Source organism: Amblyomma maculatum, chromosome 2, assembly GCF_055883805.1.
Source record: "Amblyomma maculatum isolate TAMU_Amacu chromosome 2, ASM5588380v1, whole genome shotgun sequence".
In the NCBI taxonomy this organism is placed as follows: Eukaryota; Metazoa; Arthropoda; class Arachnida; order Ixodida; family Ixodidae; genus Amblyomma; species Amblyomma maculatum.
Window position 1 is genome coordinate 40,393,695 of NC_139345.1, and position 24,605 is coordinate 40,418,299.

Below are 24,605 nucleotides of genomic sequence, written 5' to 3' on the forward strand. Positions count from 1 at the left end.
CCCACAGCTTCTTATTTTTCTTCGCCCGCTTCACAGTCCGAGCTGCCAAGGAGCTGGGTGCTAACTGTACTACTACGTTTGGGCCTGCCAAACAGCGCCGAGCGGCGTTTATATAAATCATTCTCATCCCATTCAGGTCCTCATAGGAAGATGCGCAGTCTAGCGCGGAACCGACTGATGAGCAAAGTCAGATCGAGTCTATCAGCCGATTAACGCCAGACAACGGGGTCCCAGATGGTAAGCGCGGGTCAAGATAGAGACGACGACACACCAAGAAGCTCCCTGAGAGGGACCCACTTGGTAATGTTTTACCACGACCACCACCACCAGTGGCGGCACCACATTCTTTGGCAAGAACAAGCAAAAGGTCCAGTGGTGACAGGTCCGAACTATGGCTGCACTACTACTCAGTCCTCGTCGCCCCACGCAGTCCACACGTGGTTGTGAAGAGAAGGGTTTGCGCGTTCGTCTGGCTCCTTGTTTCCGGGCGGCACGGCACTCTGTTCGTAATGCTCCAGGCGGGATAGAAGTCTTCGCACGACCTACGCAGAGAGAAGTTCATGTAATCATATTGCATGAAGCTACTACATAATGCGAGCACCGGTGTCACTACACTTAAATTAATAAATGAAATATTTGGTGCTTGCAGTCGTACGCAATATTTACCTATAACTGCCAGTTAGCACTTTCGTATCGGCGGCTCCGTACATTTACTTGTTGCTCAGTTAGTAACAGATCCCTTCTTTGCGCCATTATTATAGAAAACATAGTCGTCGTCATCACCACCACCACCATCATTATCATCTGGATTATACCTACTGCAGGGCGAAGGTCTCTTTCATATTACTGGAACTAAAATTCCTAAATACAAGGTGATCGCGTCCTACCTCTGGTCTTTCGTCGGCAATGTTATGGTACTCGCATGGGTCTTCAATTATGTCGAATAGACAGGGCTCCAATGTTGAGTCGCAGCTTGTGCCGGGTCGCGCATGAACTCTTGCACAATCCAGCTGTTTTGAGTAGAGAAGTCCATCGGGAAGCACTTGTGCCTTTTCTCCGCACTGAGGCCTTCCGACACCACGGTTTGCGAGCACTCTTGTGACGACAGAGTTTTTGCAAGCGTCTATGGCCCGACTGGCGGCGTTGCCGTCGGGATCCACATTACCGGACACAGGAATCCACCGGTCGCTCTGCCCACCGCGGTCGGTACCAATGATTAGCTTGTACTGGCCCTGTATTATGGCTGAGTGGTTTTCGACTGGGTCGATGTTTAATAGCACCTCGCTTCGTGGAGCGGCGGATTTCGGATCGCGAAGGGACTGAAGGTGGCTGACACCGTCCAAATCGGGGCCAAGGTCTCCCGGAGATCCTCCTGTGAAAAACAATCGGCAGCGCTTAATGTTGTACCATAGGACGAAAAGGGGGTTTATGATTTAACACTTCTGGTAAAAATACTGTAACGTTTTGCAAGCTAAGAAAGCAAAAAGAAAACACGGTGGCAGAGACGTAGCTGTCTATCCCTAAGAAGAGAGCTGCACATGTTTGTCCAGCCAACTGTTGTACAATAGAAGAGCTACTAATTCAGTAATTATGTAATAGAGTAGCACCTCTTGTTGCCACCTATAAGAATAATTGCTGTGGTAGCCGATCATTCATCTTGTTCTTAATCAAGAATGTGTCTAAAGTTAGGGTGTTGTATTTAATCAGCACCTAGATAAGGCCAACTGTGAACGTTACATGGAACCACATAAGTCCCTATCTAATCAATAATTATTTTCCCCAGCACTCGATCACCAAGGCGAAATGAATGTGCGTTTCAATAAATTCAAAATTATCTTTTACAATCCCTGTAAGCAAGATTCCTGCCCTTCAAGTGCGGCCGGAGTCAAGTTGTTTTCTTCGCTTGGATAGTTCACGAGTATGCCGGGTGTGCATGCATTTCTTTAAACTAAGTAGATCTTAATAAGAGGTATAAAAGGAATAGAAGCGTTAGAGAGTTGAAAACGATACGTATCCTAGGTGCGAGAAAATGCGGACTACACAAAGAGCAAAGGATCAAGCAGGGTTTCGGAAACGGTACTCTACTATCGATCATATCCATATCATCAATCAGTGATAGAAAAATGCTCGGAATATAACCAGCCCTTATACATAGCATTCATTGATTACGAAAAAGCATTTGACGCAGTTGAAGCCTCGGCGGTGATGCAGGCATTGCGAAATCAGGGGGTAGATGAGCCGTACGTGAAAGTGCTGGAAGATATATATAGTGGCTGCACAGCAACCATAGTTCTGCATAAAGAAAGTAACAAAATTCCCATAAAGAAAGGTGTTAGGCAAGGAGACACAATCTCCCCAGTACTATTCACAGCTTGTTTAGAGAAAGTATTCATAGACTTGGAATGGGAGCAGTTAGGGATAAGGGTAGATGGAGAATACCTCATCGTATTCAGATATGTGGCGCAAACAAACACAAACACATGGAGAAGATATCTGAATACGATGATGCACCAACTCGCCCCTCAAGCCGTTGTTTTAGAGAATACCTCAGTAATCTGCGATTTGCTGATGACATTGCCTTGCTAAGCAACTCGGGAGATGAACTCCAAATAATGATTGATTACCTAGACAGGAAACGTATAAAGGTAGGCTTGAAAATCAATATGCAGAAGACTAAGGTAATGTTCAACAGCCTCGGGAAAAAACAGCAGTTTACATTAGGTAGCGAAATACTGGAAGTAGTAGGCGATTATGTCTACTTAGGACAGGTAGTAACCGCAGATCCGGACCACGAAAAGGAAATAATAAGAAGAATACGATTGCGATGGAGCGCATTTGGCAAGCACTCACGGATTATGAATAGCAGCTTACCGGTATCGCTCAAGAGGAAAGTATACAACAGTTGCATCTTGCCTGTACTCACCTATGGCGCTGAAACGTGGAGGCTAACCGAGAGAGTTCTACTTAAGTTGAGGACAACCCAGAGGGCTATGGAACGAAAAATGGTAGGGGTAACATTAAGAGATAGAAAGCGTGCAGAGTGGGTTAGAGAAATAACTCAAGTTACCGACATTCTAGTAGAAATTAAGAAGAAGAAATGGACATGGGCAGGACATGTAGTGCGAAGAGAGGATAACCGATGGTCGCTGAGGGTAACAAACTGGATTCCAAGGGAAGGAAAGCGTAGCAGGGGGCGGCAGAAAGTTAGGTGGGCGGATGAGATTAAGAAGTTCGCAGAGGTCAAGTGGATGCAGCTGGCACAGAACCGGGTTAAGTGAAGAAATATGGGAGAGGCCTTCGCCCTGCAGTGGGTATAATCAGGATGATGATGATGATGATGATGATGATGATGATGATGATGATGATGACGACGTAAAGAGAGGTATACAGCACAAATGCTAACAGGGACTTTTTTTTATCCTTCAATGAACATAATACACATGCTTAAGAATTTAACAGAAATATCAATTAAAACATATAATCTTGCGCACGTAGGAACTCCATTTGCGTTTTTGGTAGAGATATGTTTCATGTTACTGTAAACATAAATTCCGTCAGTAGTCATCGCTTAAGTTCCACACCATATTCGCCTCTTCTACATTCGTTTTGATCTTAGCAAACAAGATGGGTTTAATTTTTGCGGCACGGACCATATACACTGCAATTTCCACTGTATATTGCCCATGGCATTTAATAATTACACTGCACCGGGACGAAGGAGCATTCCAGTTCACTCTGGTGCTTGTCGTGTAAAAAGCCCTCTCGTTAAAAAAAAAAAAAGAGAAAGTAGGCGCCGCCTTATGGCGTCCCGGGTTTAACCCACCATGAAGAAATCCTAAAGTGTACTGGTTGGTGTTCGCCCACAGCGAATGAGGCTCATGTGACTAGAGCGCATTCAAGACTTAGTGTACCCAACAGTAAACTGGCGTATCCCTCCATGCAGCAGGCGCATGGGGTGCCATGGTTCGAGCTGTTGAAAATACATCTCGTGGCCGTAGCTGGCCCGTCATCAAACGCGAGCACGGAGCAATAGGTGCAGTGGAGAGAGAAAGCTGGGCGCCCGTAATTTACCATAATCTATAGCCGTTCAATAGCTACGAGAGGCACCCGTGATAATATCCCAGCCACAGCGTTAAATGCCCCGTTCTCCAGCTGTTGTCCGCGTTGATGTTGTGAGCGAAAAGTCAGGTGCACACTTCTGGCAGGTGGTAGTCGGAAGGTGACACAACCTGGGACTTATTGGTCGCCGGGTTGTGCGCCGTTACGTCACGAGACCACATGACCAGCAGTGCTAGCTGCCAACTTGGGCAGTTCCTTTGAGTTTGGAGGATCAGGCGAATCAACTTTCTGGTACTCTTCAATCCTGAGTCGGGCATACTGCCCCAAGACGTGTAGACACAAGTTTGTGCGACTTGGTTAAAGCGGGGCTTTCTATAAGTGTCGGCTGGTTGGCCTAGTAACGTGATGGTTTAAGACTGTATGCTATGAGTATGTGTACGTTTATAGAGGCACACTAAAGTCGTTATTCGACTTAGTATTTAAGTGCATGTGCCCGAGAGAGTCTAAAGGGGAGCCGCAGCGATGAGACATTAACACTGCAGTGTTAATTGCTCGATATTTATTGATATTACTGGCCAAACATTCAAACATTCTGCATTATGAGGTCTGCCACTGTTGAACTTACACAATGCAGTCATACACTATCACCTAGAATGTTTAGTTTAGGCAGTAGCAGTATACAAGACAACTGTTCTTTAGCTTCACTGCTGTTTATTTATTTTTTATACGAGAAATATGTTTGCGACCTCTTTTAAATGAAGACTTCACTGCAAGACTTCACTGCGTTCGTTTGCTACAGAAAAAAACTTTTCACTTAGTGACTATAATTTACAGAAAGGATTATTTCAGAGGAGGAACAAAATGAAAAAAAAAACTGGGGGGGGGGGGGGGGGGGGGACAGAAGACCGACATCGTTATTTCAGTGACATAAGACATTACCGACAACTCCCATGTTGGTATAAAAATATGTTGAACTCGATATCTATGCACAGCAAAATGAAATATGGCCACTTTCATATAGCCTCGAGATAAATATTCAGCATTTCATTTTCGGATGATGATCTTTCGATTGGTACTTATATGGTTTGCATACATTTGTGTTGGTAAAGAGGCTAGCTGTCTTAAATCCGGAGTTTTTGATGCACAGCAGAGGTACGTCTGCCTGGTTTGCTGATACGCATAAATAGCAATAGACACCCACCGGCCATCTCGTACAGTGTGGGCAACCAGTCAGTCGCGTGGAAGAGGCGTTCATAGATGGATCCCGGCCCATTCCATAAGGAATCGGTAGTCCACATAAGGCCCGGAACACGGACGCCACCTTCCCATAGTGTCTCCTTCTCTCCCTTCAAGGGCCAGGGCGAGGCAGCATCGATGCCGTAGGGGGTGGCGGAGGCACCATTGTCGGACATGAACACCACTATGGTGTCGTCGAGCATACCCCGCTCGTGGAGGGCCGCGAACACGATTCCGACAGACTCGTCAAGGGCTGTCACCATGCCTACGGATGCGGAAGAAGAGGGACTGGACACGGACTTTTGGCGCTCTTTCAGAGTTCTACAACAAGGCCTACAAGACATATGGAGATATTAGCTCAAAAGGAAAACAATAATGCTCCGAACGATTTGCCATCTAAGCAGAAAACAAGTTATATGACAAGAACACTTTTTGGGCGAGAATATTTCACTTAGGCAAATAGAGCTAGCAGAAAAATCATCCTTCAAAACAACGAGATAGATACGCCGAAACATTACGTTTAACTTAAACATTTCGATAAGTCTGTCTTCACTCTCCTAAAGGTTTTCGCTGAGGTAATTCACATATGCTTTCACCAACTCTACGGTCAAGTAAAATATGGAATGTTAGGCCTGACGTCCTCGAAAGACGAATGTGCTAAAAAGGATGCCGTAGCATGTGACTCAAGATTAGTTTAGGGCCAGACGGGGTTTTTTCATGCTTACAGACAACGGACAGCGCACGAGTGGTTTTATTTCTCGCCTCCATATAATTACTGCCATAGCAATCAAGATCAAACCCGCGGCCGTGTGACCAGCAGGCAAGTATCAATCATTAAGCCATCGTGACGGGTCAGGTGAACTAAAATTAAACCGGTTTACTGCAATAAGATAAAGGCCAAGACGACGACAAACGTTTTCCTACCTGTCCTAGCCCCCTCAGGGAAGAATGGATCTTGCCTGATGGGGCTGGAACATGTAGGGTCACCACCACTTGTGGCGGGGGCTAGCCTGCCACCGAATTTTTATCTGTTGTAGGCCGTCATTGCACCCGCCACCGCTTCGGTGGTGTACGATGGCTGCTGTTGCGGCGCGCGTCTTTCTTTCCCTCTTTCATTTCTTTTTTCTCTATTTTCTCATCTGTCTGCACGAGGCAGCGGAGATGGCTCAGCTACAGAGCCAGTAGCAGGCCCGTGCATTTTCTTTTCCTACTTCCTACAGCCACAACAACAACAACAACAGTGCGAGAAAATTGACGGTGCGAAAGCAAAAAAACAAAGTTTTGCGTTGTCGTCTAACTAAAATGGAGCTCATGTCCTAAAACATGCACAGATGTTTAACAACCGCTATACTATCAGTTAACTGACAGTTCTGGCCCATCTCATTAGATTTTTGAACACTTTAATCGTCAAGGGCGAGTGTAAAAGAGTCGTCTGTCCACATCACTCTCCGTGTCATACCCCCCCCCCCCCCCCCCTCTACCGCAAATGAAATATCATTTATGACAAAAGTACCCAGTTCTTGCCCATCCCTACAAAATATAAACTGCCTTCTCAACTGTAAAAAATAACCGAAACTCTGAACACGGCGACAAAAATAAATAAAATAAACAGAAAACGATAGACGATAGAGACAGAAACTGTTTCTTTCACGCATCATTCAATTTTTTTTTACTTCAAGGTCAAATGGCGGTCATCGACAAGAAAAGTGATCGAATTAACGTCGGTAAGCATTCTTTGTTGGCGGAAGTGCAGCCGCACGTCACTACAACGTGCTGATGCAAGCATTATAGATTTTGCGGACTACAAAACAACTTCACGAGTCTAGAGAGCAATATAAAGTCCTGCAATTGAAGTTGAGTAGATTTTTATCGTGCTACGCTAGGTGAAAAAATACACATTTCCAAGCTTTCTTCAGCTTTTTGTTTTGTGACCTAAGCATATACAGCCCGCGGTTTTGCCTAATTTCAGGTAGCATGAGGGAAGGCGATCAGTCGGGATATTGCGGAGTTTTGCAGAAAGGCAGTTGGACAGAAGTCGCTAGTAAGTAATAAGCAAGCTTCAAGATTAGTAAAGGGCCATTATTATCTTAAATGTTCGTTAGAGGTGAGTAAATGTTTTAAATATCGTAAGGTTATCGAATTATAGCTACAAAGCAGACATTTTCATTTAAAACTGAGCTTTCGGAATGCGATAAACCTAAGTAAATGAAACACATTCATGTACATCATCAGTACTTTCCTCCAGTAATAAGGTGCGGTGACGTCTAGACGGCTTTTCTTATACGAAAGCCTGAGTCTCAGTTGAACCAATTCTCAATTAAGACGGTGGCTATGGAGTTTGTTCCGGTCTTGAAATCACGCCTCGAGTTCGGGACGCGTCTTCAAGCCTGTTCACGCAGATTTCCTGGCATCTGCGCGCTTTAACCAACAAGTGGATCTAGACTCTTCGTGCTGACCAAGTTTGCAAGAAGTCATGGTGGCAAACTGTTTGAAACAGACGGGAAGGACTGAAAAGGAAGCATAAACCACCATGAAACTGAGGCCACAACTTCTCTCCTAACTACGCACTTAGGGCCGCATGTGGCCTCAAGATTTAGCTCTTGAGTTACCGCCACTCGTCTTACCGTTGTATAGATTCAAGAGAATGGGAAGTGGAAGGTTATAGCGGACTGAGCACATCTACATTGAAGTAATCTGTGATTTATATAGGCCAGTAACCTCTTAAGAGCGAATTGAAAAAGTAACAACAGTACTCTCTGTCCCAGACTTAAAATGCCTTCACTTTTATTAATATGAAAGGAACCCTTTTTACCACTTATAGTAATTAAAGTCTCTCAGTTTTATTCAGCTACGCATATACCGACACATCCATTTAAATATTCTCCTCACTACTACCCAACCGCTCCTCTAATAGCACCGGCCCTTTTCTACGTGCTTTAATTGCATTCATTGTCAATTTCCATCCCTCCCAGACGTGAGGACTTGGCTAATTTTTGACCACTTGACAAGCCACTTGGCTTTGATGACTTTGGTTCATGATATTGTCGGCGCTTGAAATTGCGTCGTTCTTTTTTTTTTGCGCTTATTCTCCTATTGATTTGATGCATTATCGTTAGCGCAATCACTTCGCTATTACAAACATTAGATATTTAATGTAACACTGAATGTATATCTTTAATCCTGTAAATTCATTGTACAATTTCAACACGAATGTCAATACGTAATAAATAGAAATTAATGCTTATTGCCAACAGCTGTTGCACTCTAGAACATGTAGAATTTCAACACAGTAAGTAGAATAGCCCAATGTCAGCTATCACACAGCTTTGCGCTGTGATACACGACCTGTCTACGCGCCCTCCTGTTCGAGCTCACTGTCGGACGGCTAAGTTATGTTTTGCAGTATGCCTCACCGGCGTACAGAGTCCTGTTGACATGCCCGATGCCCTCGTACCCTCGGAGATATTCTTCGGGAACCTGCAGGCATTCCCTCTCAGTGGCAAAGTGCGGTGCTAGATGAGCCACGTAGAGGAACATGGGCTGCGGACGCATGCATGCATTACTACACTGATGCAGGCTCCGTGACGAGGCAGTACACGTGTGCCCTGAAACCGCTAACAGAAAATAAACGATTCCCGTTGTCGTCTCTCCACCGTAAAACGTTGCTCTGGCTTAAAAGTACCGGTTTGAAGGCTACAATACCTACCTTCAATTCAGCAGTGCTGTAGTACCAGAGAGCTTGTCACAAACTCTTTAGCTCGCTGACTCTGCCTTGCTTCCGCCGCTGGCATCATCATCTTTTCAGTCACATAAAATGGTCACCTCGGCACTTTGCTTCAATGGTAATTAACTGTATGGGTAAGGCACTTCACCCATCCCATGCCTATAATCTTCGTCGTCTAAAAACTCGGTGACCTCAAAGCAGCATGAAATGACGTGAGAATATCAAGCATCCCATAATCGTCGCGTTAAACATCACGCCACAGGTGCAATGAAAGCGATTCTAGCGGGCATAAATCTTTGCCTATCTGCAATCCTGGGGGTATCTCGAGAAGGTGAGCGAAAAGCGTGGTGGCCAGGGACGACTGTCTAATGCCCATCATAGAGACGAGGGCGGAGTATGGCAGGAGTCACCTAAAAATCCCTGTTCATTGATGGCGAAACATCGTTAGGTGGCAGAGTGAAGGCAGCTTGCATGCGGAATTACATGTGTACGCCTAGTAGTTGTTAGGCGAGGGCAGCAGCGGTATCGTGTCGTTGGTGTTAATGTGAGCCTTAACACTTGTTGAGGTGTTAGAATAAGCGGCGTCGACCGCAGAGGTACAAGCGCCGAAAAATGCTTCCACTTATCCCAACTGCAAGGTAAAATGAATAACATTCCACAGCTTTTTATTAGTAGATGGCCTAAGCCAACGGCATGTTTTTCAAGAGAAAGGCTAGCAAAGCACCTCATACTCTCTGTTAAAAGGTAATAAGAACGTATTAAACAAAGTCCGGTCGTACTTCGAAAGTGTCGTCCAGGTGGCAGTGAAGGGCGAGCCAGCGGCCGGCAAAAGCGTGCATGCTTGAAGCCTGAAGTATGCATACTTCTCGGGATTGAGCTTAAGCTCGGGGTCAGGAAAGCAATCAATAACAGCAGATATTCTTTCGAGATGCACGGGACACATAAGCGAGAGAGAGCATTGAAAAGCGATACTCTTGAAGTCCCATAAAAGAGGGCCCACACAAGCCGCTCAAAATGACCGAAGCAGTATATTGGATAGACACCATCACAGTCAGTCAGCAGAAAATGCTGATACCGCGGCTTCTTAAGTGCGAAGACACTATTTAACACAGTCAAATTCAATCATGAATGTTTTGTGAAACCTCTGCAGAGAAAATAAAATCGTTGTAGTGGAGCGGATGTGAAGCCATAAATTTCTCGTGGAAAGCAAGGAAGCTATCTCCGCTCATGTTTTTTTTTTCTTTTCTGATCACGCCTGATCACTCCGCATGCTAAACTGTCGCACTTTCCGGCGCAGTGCAATGCAAGTTGTCGTCTCCATCAGCTTCGGTCTGTGTGACGTGCTCTCGAACGTTTCTTTAAATGCCTACTTCTCTTCATAGCTTTTTTGTTTTCTTTTTGTTTTTTGCCCACAATGTCAGCCGCAGGTGAACATCCAAATGACCTAAGTTACCACATGTCGACGTAACGAAGTTCACTTTTGTACAAAATTTAGAATATTAACTATTAATTTATTTCGGAAAGAGTGGCTAACACTGAAGTAAAAGACACCGCGATAGTTTTCCGACAGGAAAATATTGACAGTAGGACATTTAACGAGACAATTAAACAGTCAAAAAACGTAACTAAGTCTGCTCATGCAAAAATATCTGTTCCTGCAACTTTGCTCTATATGGTTTCACGTTTATCCTGAAAGAAAACAGGGTGTGTGTGTGGTGCGTGGCGGGGGGGGGGGGGGGGCTTTGACGACACTGACTTTTGTCCTATAAGAGGAAAGAAGTGTGCGGACCTTGTCCTTCGGATGGCGTCTGATTATGGACGCAGCTTCTTCGCTGACGATGTGCGTGTAGTAGACTCCGTCGTCCACTCCTCGATGGCTCGAGGCCCCGCCAGAAATCCAGACCGTGTGACATTCCAAGCTGCGCAAATTACCGTTGCTTAACATTTTCATCAAACTCTACGGCTTTCGCATGTTTTTGTTGTAATTCTGTTGTTCTGTTTGATCGAAGTGCTTTCACGCTCGCCTCGCCCTACCTTATTTTTAATGTGTAAGCAATACTACGTCAGGCTTCAGCCGGTCGCGTAAGCCCGGCCGGTAGCCGCGTTTGACCTTTAGAGCGACCGCAGATGGGGCCCCTCTGCGAGCCGTCGAATAAAGAAGAAGAAGAAGAAGAAGAAGAAGAAGAAGAAGAAGAAGAAGAAGAAGAAGAAGAAGAAGAAGAAGAAGAAGAAGAAGAAGAAGAAGAAGACGAAGGAAGAAGAAGAAGAAGAAGAAGAAGAAGAAGAAGAAGAAGAAGAAGAAGAAGAAGAAGAAGAAGAAGAAGAAGAAGAAGAGAAGAAGAAGAAGAAGAAGAAGAAGAAGAAGAAGAAGAAGAAGAGAAGAAGAAGAAGAAGAAGAAGAAGGAAGAAGAAGAAGAAGAAGAAGAAGAAGAAGAAGAAGAAGAAGAAGAAGAGAAGAAGAAGAAGAAGAAGAAGAAGAAGAAGAAGAAGAAGAAGAAGAAGAAGAAGAAGAAGAAGAAGAAGAAGAAGAAGAAGAAGAAGAAGAAGAAGAAGAAGAAGAAGAAGAAGAAGAAGAAGAAGAAGAAGAAGAAAGAACAAAAAGAGAAGCTACGTCGCGGCTTTGCTTACGCAACCTACCGGGTTTAACTAATGCTAACCACCGCTAATTTTTTTTTTGTTTTTGTAATGGTCACACCCGGGCCTCGTCAAGCTGCCTCGATCAGCTTTTTAGCCCAGGTGCCTCCAACCAGCAAGCACCTGGTGAAAATAAACAATTCGATTTAAATGGTTTGATTGAAATTGCAGTGCTAAACACACTGGAAGTGAAAATAGTTTGCAATCCAAGAGAGGTGAGCTTATTGCTGGGAACTGTAGCGAGGTGGGCTGCAAAAATTTGCGTATTGTATCAATGACGACACGTATTTCAAGGGAAATTGTTTTAAGGCTGGTGCACTATTTACAAAGGAAATGCGCCTAAAGCATATGAAAATCGTCAGCGGTAGGCGCCTAAAAAAATAGGTGGCACCGGAGTTCGCCTTTAAGGTTATGCATGACAGCATGAATGTCTTCCACCCGAATCTATCATTGAGAATCATCCGTGACGCATAGTCGTAAGCAAAAGTGGTATACAACACACAGCCAGTGACACAGCTCGGGCAAACTGCATCTAAATGCCATCTTGCGACAGTGGGAAGGGAATGCGACATCGACACATGAATGTGGATAAAAGGGGCCACCGCCAGTCATGTCTTGATGCCAGATAGCTGTTGGTAGATAAAGTTGGGATGCAGTTTTTTCGGGCTCTGCCCCCGGCTGAGTGTTGTATACCATTTTTGCTCACGACTGTACGTGCACTTTGCAACTAGTTTAATCCTAACCTTTAGTTTCTGCCTCTAGTATCATACACATGCTCATTAGGATGCGATCGTAGGATAATAAATTATGTGAGAGACCACTCGAGACTTAATTAGGTTCTACCTCTAGTATCCTACACACGCTCATTAGGATGCGGTCGTAGGATAATAAATTATGTGAGAGACCACTCGAAATAAATCTTGAGGTGAAAGGAATCGAAACTTCCAGGGCACTTGCCTTCTGATTCAGATACATTGCTCCTAGATCACTCAGGCGCGCTCGTACGGCTTTGTTTAGAGCGGGGGTTTATATCTATGTCGGATGGTATACATATGTCTACTTAACCACTGCATATGATAAATAGTGCGTGGCGTGACATGGTCCATAGGGTCACGAAGAGTCGGACACGACTGAACGACTGAACTGAACTGATGATAAATAGTATTTGGGAGATAATAGATGCATAAACCAAGGAATCAGTGACTACACGAATTGCAAACTACAAGTAAGCGGCCAAGATTCGAAAGGGGAGCAGCCAGCATGACTCATTGGCATGGTCGTGTCATACTCTTAAATGCAGAGCATAAGTGTGCCTTCTGTTATCTGTGGACAAGGATGCCTTTATTGTGCTTGCGAAAAACACTGGCTGGTGGTGGCTGGCTAGTGGATGACTATCCTACTGGCAGGCGTGCAGTCGACGTTATTCCGAATAACATTTTGTTTGGTTAGGTTTGTGGAGTTTAACGTCCCATTGAGACTCGGGCTATGAGAAATGCCGTAGTGGAGGGCTCCGGAAATATCGACGTTCTGCAATTCCTTAACGCGCATTGGTCACGCAGGATACGCTTTTCGCCTCTGTCGAAAAGCGGCCGCCGTGGCCGGGTTTTGTTCCCCTTTCATTGGGCACAGAAGTCGAGTGAACCTAACCCCTGCACCACCGCGGCGAGGCGAATAACATTAGGTTTCGTCCATTGTGATTAATGCTCCAAAATGGCAAGCCTGTATGGTCAAATTTAAATTGAAGGGATCCGAATATTTTTCACCGCCTTGGATCCCTCAACCTGCACTAACATCGCACAGAACACGGGCGCCTTATGTTGCTGGGAGCAAGCTTCGGTCCCGTTTCTCCGTAGTCGAGCGACCGAGCTAGGCATGCTTAATGCTAGGTTATGTTATTTTGCTGTTGCTAGTTGTCCAAGAAGCAAGCTAAGCGAAGACCTTCCTAGACAGGTGAAATAGATTAGCTTTTGCAATTCTTTTTCTCTTTGCTGTAGAGGTTCACGGGGGCGGCTCCTACAAGAGTGTGACCCTTATGAGTATGGGCATGTAATTTTATTGATGCGCTCTTTTCACACATCGTTTTTATGTTAGTGTCCACCAAGCCATCTATATTAAACGACATCTTTCCAGTGCCAGACATGCTGCGTTTACCCTGCATCATGATGCCGCTACAGGTACCACACGCCTATTGCTACAAAATTGCGTTTAATTTCACAAGACACCAAATGAATACAGAGCTACCATTAGAGGATAATATGCATGTGGTAGCAAAGCTGCATTGACACTTACATCGGTCTTATCTTTTCAAAATCATGTTCACATAGAGCAAAGAGCATAGGCTATTGGGAGAATGTTATTTCCTGATTCGTTGATCAAATTTTGGGAAAGAGGGGGTCTGTCCTAACGTTCACTTCTATTTGCGTTTCTACCTACTCCACCTTTTATGCACTTGATAAGCCTCGGACGAATAAATTGGGGTCACCTAACTTGGCGGACGGAAAACTTGGGAAGAATGCCAACGTTATCTAAGGAAATCGATAAGAAAATGGGCGTCAGTAATTAGAAAAAAACTGATTGCCTATTTGCTTACGGTACCTTATATACAACATAAGTTTTAATAGAATAAATTTATTGCATATTGAATCAAAAGTTAACTTTAGACTTCGATGTAATTAAAGATCAGGCTGGATGTCGTAAAGACTACTTGAGAATGGACCATGTTTACGTACTAATCAAGTGACACAAAAAATGCGCAAAAATATAACTAACCCTACATAACTATTATCATGACTATAAACAACCATAAATATAATTAGTTTTGTAGGTCTAGCCTAATAAATGATAGAGCTCCTATATAGGAGCTCTATCATTAATGCAATTCTCTATCATATTAGCTCTATCATACGCATATTTTGCTCAAGAAAGGTATACCTCTCTCTGTTATTTACTTCGGTGCGTATAGCGCAAATACCCATATTTTTGTTTATTCATATCTCTTATGTATATTGTATTATGCACTGTTCTGTACAGAATTACATGTTTACGCGCATCTACACAGATTTACAAAGTTTGTATCGTTATTCATGTTACTCTATGTTACCCTCGTAGTTTGTTTTATATGTTGTGTACTGTTTATGTTTGTGTAATGTTATGCAGTAGTGTATGTTATATTGTGTTTAACTGCACATCGTCAGACCAAGTGTTTCCTATAAAGTGATGTAAGGGAGTAGCATATCATTTTTCGCCTCCAGATATGTCCAGTAAACACAAAGTAAAAGAATAAAAACGGCACTTAAAAATACAGAACTGAATTGCATTACGCCATTTATTTATAAACATTTCATTTTCCTTTTGCGCTTCAATATTCCGGAAAGTGCTGCCAGCTCCTTGACTTTTCTTTTCAACGAGATCATGAAAGAGCTACTGCTACTTTGTCTTTTGCTGTACCTTCTGATATTGATTAAAGTTAAGCTTACCACATCTCGACCGTGATTGTAGTAGTCGCAGTAGCCGCCCAGGGATCCCACATGGCTGGAAAAACCTCGCCTAGTTGGTCGGTACTCAGTCTTGTAGAAGCCAAGATGCCACTGCGGGAGGCACAATGCTGTCCACTCAGTAAATTTCCTCGTAAAGTGTGAAGATATCTCTTCAAGAAATACTCGTGGAAGAACGCGGCATTGGAAGAAAAGATTAGGTTGCGTGAGCAGTGATTTACAATTCAAGACCACTTTGTTAATTGTACACTCACACTTGTCCCCTTTTTTGCCTCCAATGGGGGAGAAATTTGGACAAAGACTAGTGATAATTTCATCTGCGAATTTCGAAGGGAAGGAATGCTAAATAGTACACTATGCAAATATTAGCGACAGTGAAATCTATGTTGCCGAAGATTACTGTGAGGCGACTAGGCTCGCTGGCAAAAGGAAAAGCGGTTTTGGTGAAATTTTTGCCCGCATTGCCAAGATTTCTCCTTCGCTGCAGTACACTCTATGTGAGTCAAAATGAATATATTTGTGACCCAAAGACCGACAGCTGTTCACGAGCTTTCACGGTAATATAATCGTTCTCTGCCCGATAGCGCGCTTCATGATCTCAGACGCACACGCGCCGTTGACTTTATAGAAACTGCCGGAGCATGTCTGGTTAGGGGCGCCTTGAGCATAATTTAAGTGCGTCATAATTATTTAATAAAAGCAATGAGATGTAGTTGTTTTCGACGCCTATATCTCTTGAGTACACTCACATTCTTGTATTTCAGGCAAAATGAACCTATCAGTGCATCCTATCAAGTCGCGCTTTGCCGGCGTTGTAGCAATAATCAAAACCTAGGTGAATGATTGTATAGATGATTGGGAATTTTCGCTTCATGAAATTCTTTCAATTTATATCACTGCTGCAGGACTTTGACACAAGTCTAACATCTTTCCCCACTTTTATCATCTGTAATGCCAGATAGGTCTTGTGTGGTGTCAAGTTCAACATTAAATCCACAGCACAGGCGTATGTTATCATCCTCCTCATACAGACATCATGAACGTTAACAAAGTGCCTGATGCAATTAATGCTATCCAGACTCGACGCACTACCGTACCCTGTAGCTCTTGCAGGTGACTTCAATTAAGCGACAATAAACTGGAAATCGGCACAACTATGTTGCATACAGTATTCTTTGCAGTGTCAATTTTCCTCTGACACATGCTATTTTTTCAATCTTAAGTTATTCAAGCCTTCTTGGTATAATTCCGTCCACTTATCGTGGTATCGGAGGTGCAATAATTTTAAGCCGGGACACAGCGATCATTCTTTACCTTAATTTTTTTGACCGTTCTTACATAGCCAGGGACAAATGAACGAACAGTTTCATTTCGTTACCAGAAGACAGTTTCAAATGATTATTAGTGGCCTTTTTACTCTATTTCGATAATTGTCTTCAGAGCTTCGAACACACCGTTCCCTTGACATGGTGTATATAACACCAATAAAGACACTCCTGTCTTCATTATTGTTCATAGCAATATTGTAGCGCAAAACAGACAAGACACACGAGAAGACTGAACAACACGAGCGCTTTCGTGTGTCTTGTCGTGTGTCTTGTCGTCTGTCTTGTCTGTTTTGCGCTACAATATCGCTATGTGCTATGTTCATGCACCAACAAGCTCAAAAAGCTACGCTTTTCATTATTGTTGTTGATTTAATAATAGGTGATTTCATAGTGCTTCGTACCAACATGGTATAATGCATATTTAAACAAACTTTCCAAAAGAAAAAGCGCCTATTTCGGGCACCCGAAGCGCTCCAAACCTAGCTACGCTGGCAGGCATGCACTGTCCCGTCTAACATCTGCTCTCAAGCTGTCACTACTGCGAAATCAAATTTCACAATGGGAAACCTTTATGTATTCTCGTAATTAACTCTCGAAATTTTTAGAACGCCTTACTTAAAGCCCACAGTAACATAGATATTTATATAGTTTACTGAACTACCTGTGTCAAGAAAAGAGTGCGCCTTCACCGTTAACGACGTGTTTTGTTTGAAATAACTTGCATTCCATGATCCTTATTAAACTTATACCGTACATACCTTGATTTTCGTCCATATTCAGCCGATATTAAAATGTGCGGCCGAGATTGTAAGCCTCATTAACACATTGAAGCCTTCATATTCATTTTATGTGGACGGCACTAACGCGGGTGTGTCAAAAAGCAAAAAAAATGAATTGCCCTATTTGCATGCCAAATTTTTTAGCAGTCTTTTCATGCTGGATGTGAGATACCTGCTGATATTACAGATTAGCGAAGGATGCCTATAAACATACTAAGCTATGTATTCATGGCCTTGTCGGAGTTTTTCCTAAATTACTAACGAAGGCTGGCAGCAGGCAGGTATACGGGCGCCTCGAATTGCCGGACACCGCAAAAATCATTTGAGGTGACGAGCACCTCTGTATGAACGACGGCCGCAATAATTCAAAGATGGAAAATAACTGCATTTTTATACGCCTGCCAAAAGGCTCCAAGCTTTGCGTTCAGACGAGCTCTTACAGGCGCCAGCGAGGCGCGTAAGGGTTACGCTGACCAAACCCGTATACAATATAAGGGACACTTTCGTGGAGACCCAGTTTGACGCTTTCGTTATTGCAAGTAGGCGACAAGTTCTACGGAATAGGCCACCTTCGCCATAGGGCCGCCAGTGTAGGTGTCACTCACTTGGCAAGTTTCATGAAAGCGGGAGGAGAGAGACGGGGTCGATTATTATGAGACACAAGAAAATTCTCACGGTTTTCTAGAAGAGCTGATGGAAAGGGCTCTACCAATCTGCCTCGATGACTTTAGCACTGAAATGGCAAGTATATGCGACACCTAACGAGTAGGAAATTTGTTGTGCTTGTGGTTTAAACGCGGCATCGTTAAATGCGCCTTTCTCAAGAAAATCCGGCATCGGCATTGTCGCCGTTTTGAGTGATAAGTAACAGGGCAAGGGCACTGGCAACTGACATGGCCTAGCAGTGATTGGCTGTAGTGTTGCGCGAGGTCATGCGACCCCGTGGTATGGTCGATATGGCCGGAGATACGCTTGTGAATACAGATCAGAGGCTGAGTGAAATCGAACCTCCGGTACTCCTGCATTCCGAGCCACACATGCTGCTCTTTGTCCACGCAGGCAGGTTACTGCGTCTTGCCTTTATATCTGTGTCAGATGCTCTTTCACATGATACGGTAGCTTACGACTGTATGCTAAATACTATTTGTCAGATAGCAGAGACACAAATTAGGAATTAGTGATTAAGCGATTAGCAAAGTTTATGCACGGGAATGAGCATCCGCAAAGAGAGCCGTAACCGGCTACACTGTGCGCAATGCCAGAGATAGAGCCCAATATTGCCACAGACCAGACGAAGCGCAGTCGTAGACGTAGAGGAGACCGTAGAGCGGCCGAGCTAGTTTAATCGCCCTGCCCAGAACCAGCTCGAGAACTCCTCAGGCGACGGCGACCGCTTCGTCGTCTTCACGACTTACCGCGTAAGTAGCTCAAGCCAGGTCCGCGCCAATATGGTCATTTTTATTTTAACTTCCCCGTAGATCATTAGGGTTTTTCATATTCACTTCTGGCTCTTACAGTTTGCTGAGGACGTTGTTCGCAACTCGTATATTATTGCGTTCTGCGAACTCAAATCGGCTTTGCAGCTCGTTAATACTTTTTTTACAACCCGCTGTCCGGAGAATGGATTAGGTGAAATTGCACAAAGCTTATTGTGAGGCCGATAAAATCTGATTGCGTTAATATGGACAGCGATGAGAGTAAACTTCGACACTCCTAATTAGATATTTCCTTTCGTGCGCCTTGAGTTCGTGACACCAACAAAACGCAACGTGAAGGTGTTTACAGTTCAGAACCCACAAATGACTCAATTACATTTTCGAAATGATAATTACGGTTAAAATATACCGGTCAATGTGCACAAAAGCATACATTAACCATCGAGTGTTACAATGTTATTCATAGTTTGACCCCACTAATAGCTTCTTATGACGGATTTCGCCGATTTCTGGATTCTGCTCTCCGTCCGCCAAACCGATTGTTGCTATGACAACAATCAAGTCTAGCATTGCTATACACATTTACAGTGACTTGCTATGAGTGACCCTGAGTACCATTGCCATGTAGGCAAAGATGAGATTTTCTGAAGCCAAATTAACCCTAATTATAGCTGTGTAAAAGACAAATGTAACATGCACAGGCTATCTTATTTAGTGCGAAATCATATCGAGATTTGAAACTAAAGCTGCGCTTAATTATAGCTAGATCATTGCCTTCATTTTTTTGACGATTAATTAATACGCACGACTCGCTTCGTGTGCAGTCTTATCCGCAAATCGAAATGCCTTCGGTGATGGAATAGCGGTAAACACTGAAACGAATATACAAATAATTTTTATTACAAAGACGCAGCCGGGACTGCGCATTTCGTTTCCTGGTCTCCCCGGACTTTCCAAGAGCGTGTATGTGGGTCTAAGTTTTCAGCTGACGTGTTGCGTTGATCACAATGGTGTTTTCTTCGGTAGGTCGAATATGTGACTCTCTTTTCCATAATCTACTCCTCAAGGTCGGTCCCAATCATTCTTTTAATTTATTTCGCCCATTTTTTTTTTCATCCGCTTTAAGATCATTACATCTTAAAAAATTAGGTTTCTTATTTGATATTCTAGACTTTCGTTTCCTCTCTTAGGCATCGCGGCGTTATGTCTAAGCTGTTCATTATTTTCTGAAGCATGAATTTCACCATGGCTATGAGGTTTCTCCTGCGCCTTTTGCGAAGGCAACATACTAAACTTTGCATGTGCATTTAATAAAGGTAAGTGCTGAGATAATAAAGAATTGTTTAGACTGACAAGTTTGTGCTAACAGAAGGAGCTTGTACTGATAAAATATGAAAATGTTTTGTATTTTAGAATCACCCTTTCTTGATGGATAAAATACAAAATGGTAATATTCACTGAATTGTTGCAGTGTATAAGAAAGACTATGAATGCTCAAATATGAAATGACGCCACTGCAATGTAACCCGAGTTTGCGGCAAAAGGATAGCGAAGCCAACTTAAGTTGCGATGTACTACTTCCATTACAAACTTCGCTTTTTGTTGCACGCCTTCGCGCTTGCTGCAGGGGTCGCGATATCCGTTAGATAAGCGAGGTCTGAGACAAAGCTTAGCTCAATAAAAAGCAGGCTTTCAAAATACCAGAGCTCAGAATAAATGTCAGTGGCATGCGCGTGTAGTGGTTGCCATCTACAGAAAGCACTTGTTTTGCTTATCTCCATAATAATATACCTGATGATGTTTAAATGAACTGAGTGATTTTCCACAGTGTTTACTTGGCTATGTATATTAGATATAAGTTTATTGTAATGATGCATAATTTGGCTAGAGAATGACATTGGATTTCATGAAAGAACACACGGCCTTTCTATATAAAAGATATGCTGCAGAAAAAAAAGAAAGAAAAAGAAGGCCGTTTGTGCAAACCATGACTTTGGCTTAGAACGCCATAATTACAGCAGATGAACTGACCTTTCCCACCATGTATGACGTGTAGCCCAGGCCGTTCAGCCACTCAGGAAGCAATTTGAAGTGCAGTGGTAGACCACGAGGTTCATTTTGCAAAAGGACATAATTCTGCATTCCTGAGCGGAGGGAAGACATAAAAAATCAGCCGCAGTAAATGTTTTAGAGGTATTTACACAAAATAAACGTCTTGATTCAAGTGTAACTTCAGATAGTTTCCACTGATCTGAACATGAAGCAAAATGAAAGAGGATAGAAGGGATGCCTCAGTGCGCTAGGCAGCGTTTTGACAAAAAGAATTCAACTTTTTCATGGTGAAGCTTTAATAATTTGGCTCCCCTTTTCTTCCCATACCTTTCACTATCTCCTCCTTTTGATTTTTTTCTCGTTCTTGTTTTCACAGGCTGCTTGACGCGGGCTTTCTGTGTTGTTCCTTTATATTATTTGGTCGTGTTGCTCTCTTTTTCCTTTTCTGCTGGTTTTGCAGGTTAAGTATTTTACCCCAGTATGTGTTCTACCATAGTGCTGAGCTGCCTTTTCTCAGCATTTCCAAGCCACCTTGAACCGAAGCTAAAACTGTCACAGCACCTGTGCCTAGATACGCAGCCTTTCAAGTTCGCTTTCCCTACCTCTAGGCCACCCACACTCTCTCCCTCATGCCAGGTGCCGCGCTATCCCTGGGCGGTCATGTTTTCCACCCCACAACCATTCCGACAACGCAGCCTTTTCCCCTCACCGGTCTCACTCGGAAAGAAATCCCTATGTAAAGCTGCATCTAATAGGAACGCTTTGCACAGACGCACACACGTCATCTGGTCGAAACGTTTGCTAGCCCACTGAAGCTTTCTCCCAGTTCCTGTTCGTTTCTATAGTTTTTGTTCTCAGCCTTGTCTCCACAATTTCACTGATCTAGCACGTAGTGACAACCGTCGAACTTCACACACACACACAAAGAACTCATACAAAGTGTTCAGAAAGTATCATGACAGACGCGGAGCAGCATCAAATAGTCGTACTATTCATGCGATTTTCTTGAATTCTTGATATTCCAATCGTAATAAGTAAGCAAGGGTCCAATTATTGGCACTCAGTATGCTCTTGGCGTCAGATAGACCTCCTAACTTTGTGTTGCCATTTTTGATATCCTCAATGCGTACATATATAGCTATATATCTAGCAAAGAGGTAGTGCATATTTACGAGAAGATTTGAGTGCCGCATTTTACCTGTTACCTAGGTCTCGTTTGCGCCAGTCTTTTTTTTTTTTTTTGTACGCAAGCTTGCCATAAGGCATATTATAGAAACTCATGTAAATGGTTTTCCGTGAGGAACCGTAGCAGGCTCCCGCTCTTAGCGTTGTCGGTGAGCCATTTGCGCCTGTCTTCACCAATCATAATTGAAACGAAACGATATATGTAAGTTGCATAGTTTTGTCATAGAGGTACCCTTGATATTTTAAATTGATAACATATAGGTCAGTGCCACAATAAGTAATCAATCAGATCAAACAGCTAAAAAGCGTCCTGTAATTGCTACTCATCAGAGAACCAGCTCTCAAGCACGTTTTGGGGGAGTTGCTTAGCGGACAGCTTGGTGCCGCTTATGTATAAAATTTAAATGAAAAGAAGCATAATTTGAGAATTTTATGAGAATGAAACTTTCGCTTTCGTGATATTACGATGCCGGCACTGCTTAGCTCTGGGAAATCCCTTCATACACACGCTGATTTGGCTAAAGGTCTCATTTTCGGCACTGTGGTTTAAAATTGAAAACTCTCACAAATATAAAATTTCCTTGAGAAGTGAGGAGCAATATCATCCTCAGCCTTGATCATCTCAACAAAGTTCATACTGCGCCGTAAGGGTCTCCCTATAACGTTCAAAAGCAGGTTCTCTGGCACGATGACTTTTGATAAACTACGTAATACCATTACCAGTACTTGCCAGTGTGTATCGGGTAGCGCCCAGTCATGAGGGCTGACCTGGAAGGCGAGCAAAGATGCTGGAAATATAGACGGTTGAGGCGCACACCGTTCCATGCGAGCGCATCAATGTTTGGCGTCCTGATCTGGTGGCTGCCCTGGTAGCTGAGATCGTTCCATCCCTAGAGCAAAGAAATAAATTTTATCCGAACTCTGACCTTGCTGAAATACATAAAAATAAAATGTATACTCTTGAGACTACCTTTGATCATCCGCTCAATCCTGTCCTCACTTACCCAGTAGCTTTTCAAAGCTGCACCAGGGCTTGTGGATTAGAGGCGATTTCTTTAACCAAAATTGTTACAGTTCTGACCACAAAGCGCACTGACGTACAGCGTCAAACCGTAGTTGACAGCTTTGTTCGCTTGATGCGGATAAAAGAACCATGCAATTTATCACCCTAATACCTTATGAAATCTAACGTACAGATGGCAAGCTTTAGATAAGGCTTAAACTCTATCTTAAAATGCGATACACATCAAAAGCTCCACTGTCGTTTGATTTGTAGCTTGCGCTCATTCTCGAATTTTTTCTGTGTAGTAACCTTGTCGTTGCAAAGAAAAAAAAAAGTTAAAATACGTAACTACATGCCTCTATTTTATTTCGTTCTCTCTTTCTTATGCTGTATAAATTTCCTTCGCAACCCTACGTGCACATAACATCCACCAGAAAATGGAATTAAGACTTATATATTGCTTCATGAGTAAACGCATATTAATTTTTTTTTAGCTCCGCACTGCTTGCTTACAGGAACAATTGTGAGAACCTGACTTACAGAAAGGAGGGGGGATTGAGCTCGCTTCATGTTATCCTACCTGTCCGCTGTTGTCTGCTATAGCAGATGATGCAAAACATTGGTCACCACTACGGAGCTCATTCGCAGTCATTCCGCGCGTAGGTTAATCTCCTGAGGGTAGACAGCAGAGGCCCGGAGTTATGGGGCTTCTCGCGAACGAGTGCGGTAGAGCTGAATGCGAAGCGCTGATAGAACTTTGCCTTGGCGAGGTTGCTCAATCACCATTGCTGCATGCGGCGAAGTAGTGACACTGGCTGCGCCCGGATAACTGTCGAAAATCAGAAGAAAGCGTTTGCCAATCGTTTATAACAAGCGTTAGCTACTCCAGGCTGTGGAGGGGGCCGGTGCAATGTTTCAGGCTTCAACGCTGAAAAAGTCGCTAAAGTGGTGAATAACATTTGACCAGAAAATGAACAATCCGTGCCTACAGCTCTGAACGCGTCTGTGACTGTAGTGACTTTTAAGACACGAAAGCGAAAATGCAAGGTCAAAAATTTTTACAGTCGCATAGATACCAGCTATTGAGCGCATATGTCAAGGTTTAACACAAGATATCGTCTGCATAAATACGAAAATGCTCAGAATGCGCACGGAGTCTAACTGAATGTGGCTCCCAAGACGGCACGTGTTTAATTTTCCCGGGAGACTGTCTCGTGGGCGAAGGTCGGGGCAGCCAGAGAAAACTCGAACGGGGACTCAAATTCGTAAGCAGTTCGGGACTGCCCGGGACTAAAAATCCATTGTGCCACTGTCTCGCCGCGGCATGCTAATGGGCTCACCAGGTCATCGGCCAGTATGAATACAATGTGTGGTTGCTTCCGTCGAGAAGGCCACATCACACCTGTGGCTACGAGAACCACGACAATTGCCAACGCCGACATCGCTCTGAGTGGCCCACGCCCGCAGTTCGGCTTCCCATTTTCGCTCGCCGAACGATGAGCTGAATCGGCACCATGTCCTGACGAGCTCACTGGTTTTCCCGCGGCGCGGTGGGAATACTTTCCGGTTGGGCTAACTAATCGCACTGACTCGTTGGCCCAGTACAAGAGTCCGAAGTCCATGGTCGACGCGTCGATCGTTCCATCAGCACAGGGCACCATTTCAACCTGAAGGA

At 43.8% G+C, this 24,605-nt stretch overlaps 1 protein-coding gene across 1 annotated transcript; it reads right to left on the reverse strand.

Moving 5' to 3' along the window:
- Positions 1–407: 407 nt before the first annotated feature.
- LOC146198467 (arylsulfatase B-like) lies at positions 408–24,372 on the reverse strand. Its single transcript, XM_084591907.1, has 11 exons — positions 24,271–24,372; positions 22,658–22,817; positions 20,722–20,834; positions 15,133–15,240; positions 13,279–13,302; positions 12,152–12,185; positions 10,809–10,885; positions 8,709–8,835; positions 5,261–5,560; positions 888–1,372; positions 408–542 (listed from the first exon to the last, which is right to left on the reverse strand). The coding sequence occupies exons 1-11, from the start codon at positions 24,370–24,372 to the stop codon at positions 408–410; spliced, it is 1,665 nt and encodes a 554-aa protein (XP_084448033.1).
- Positions 24,373–24,605: the final 233 nt, after the last annotated feature.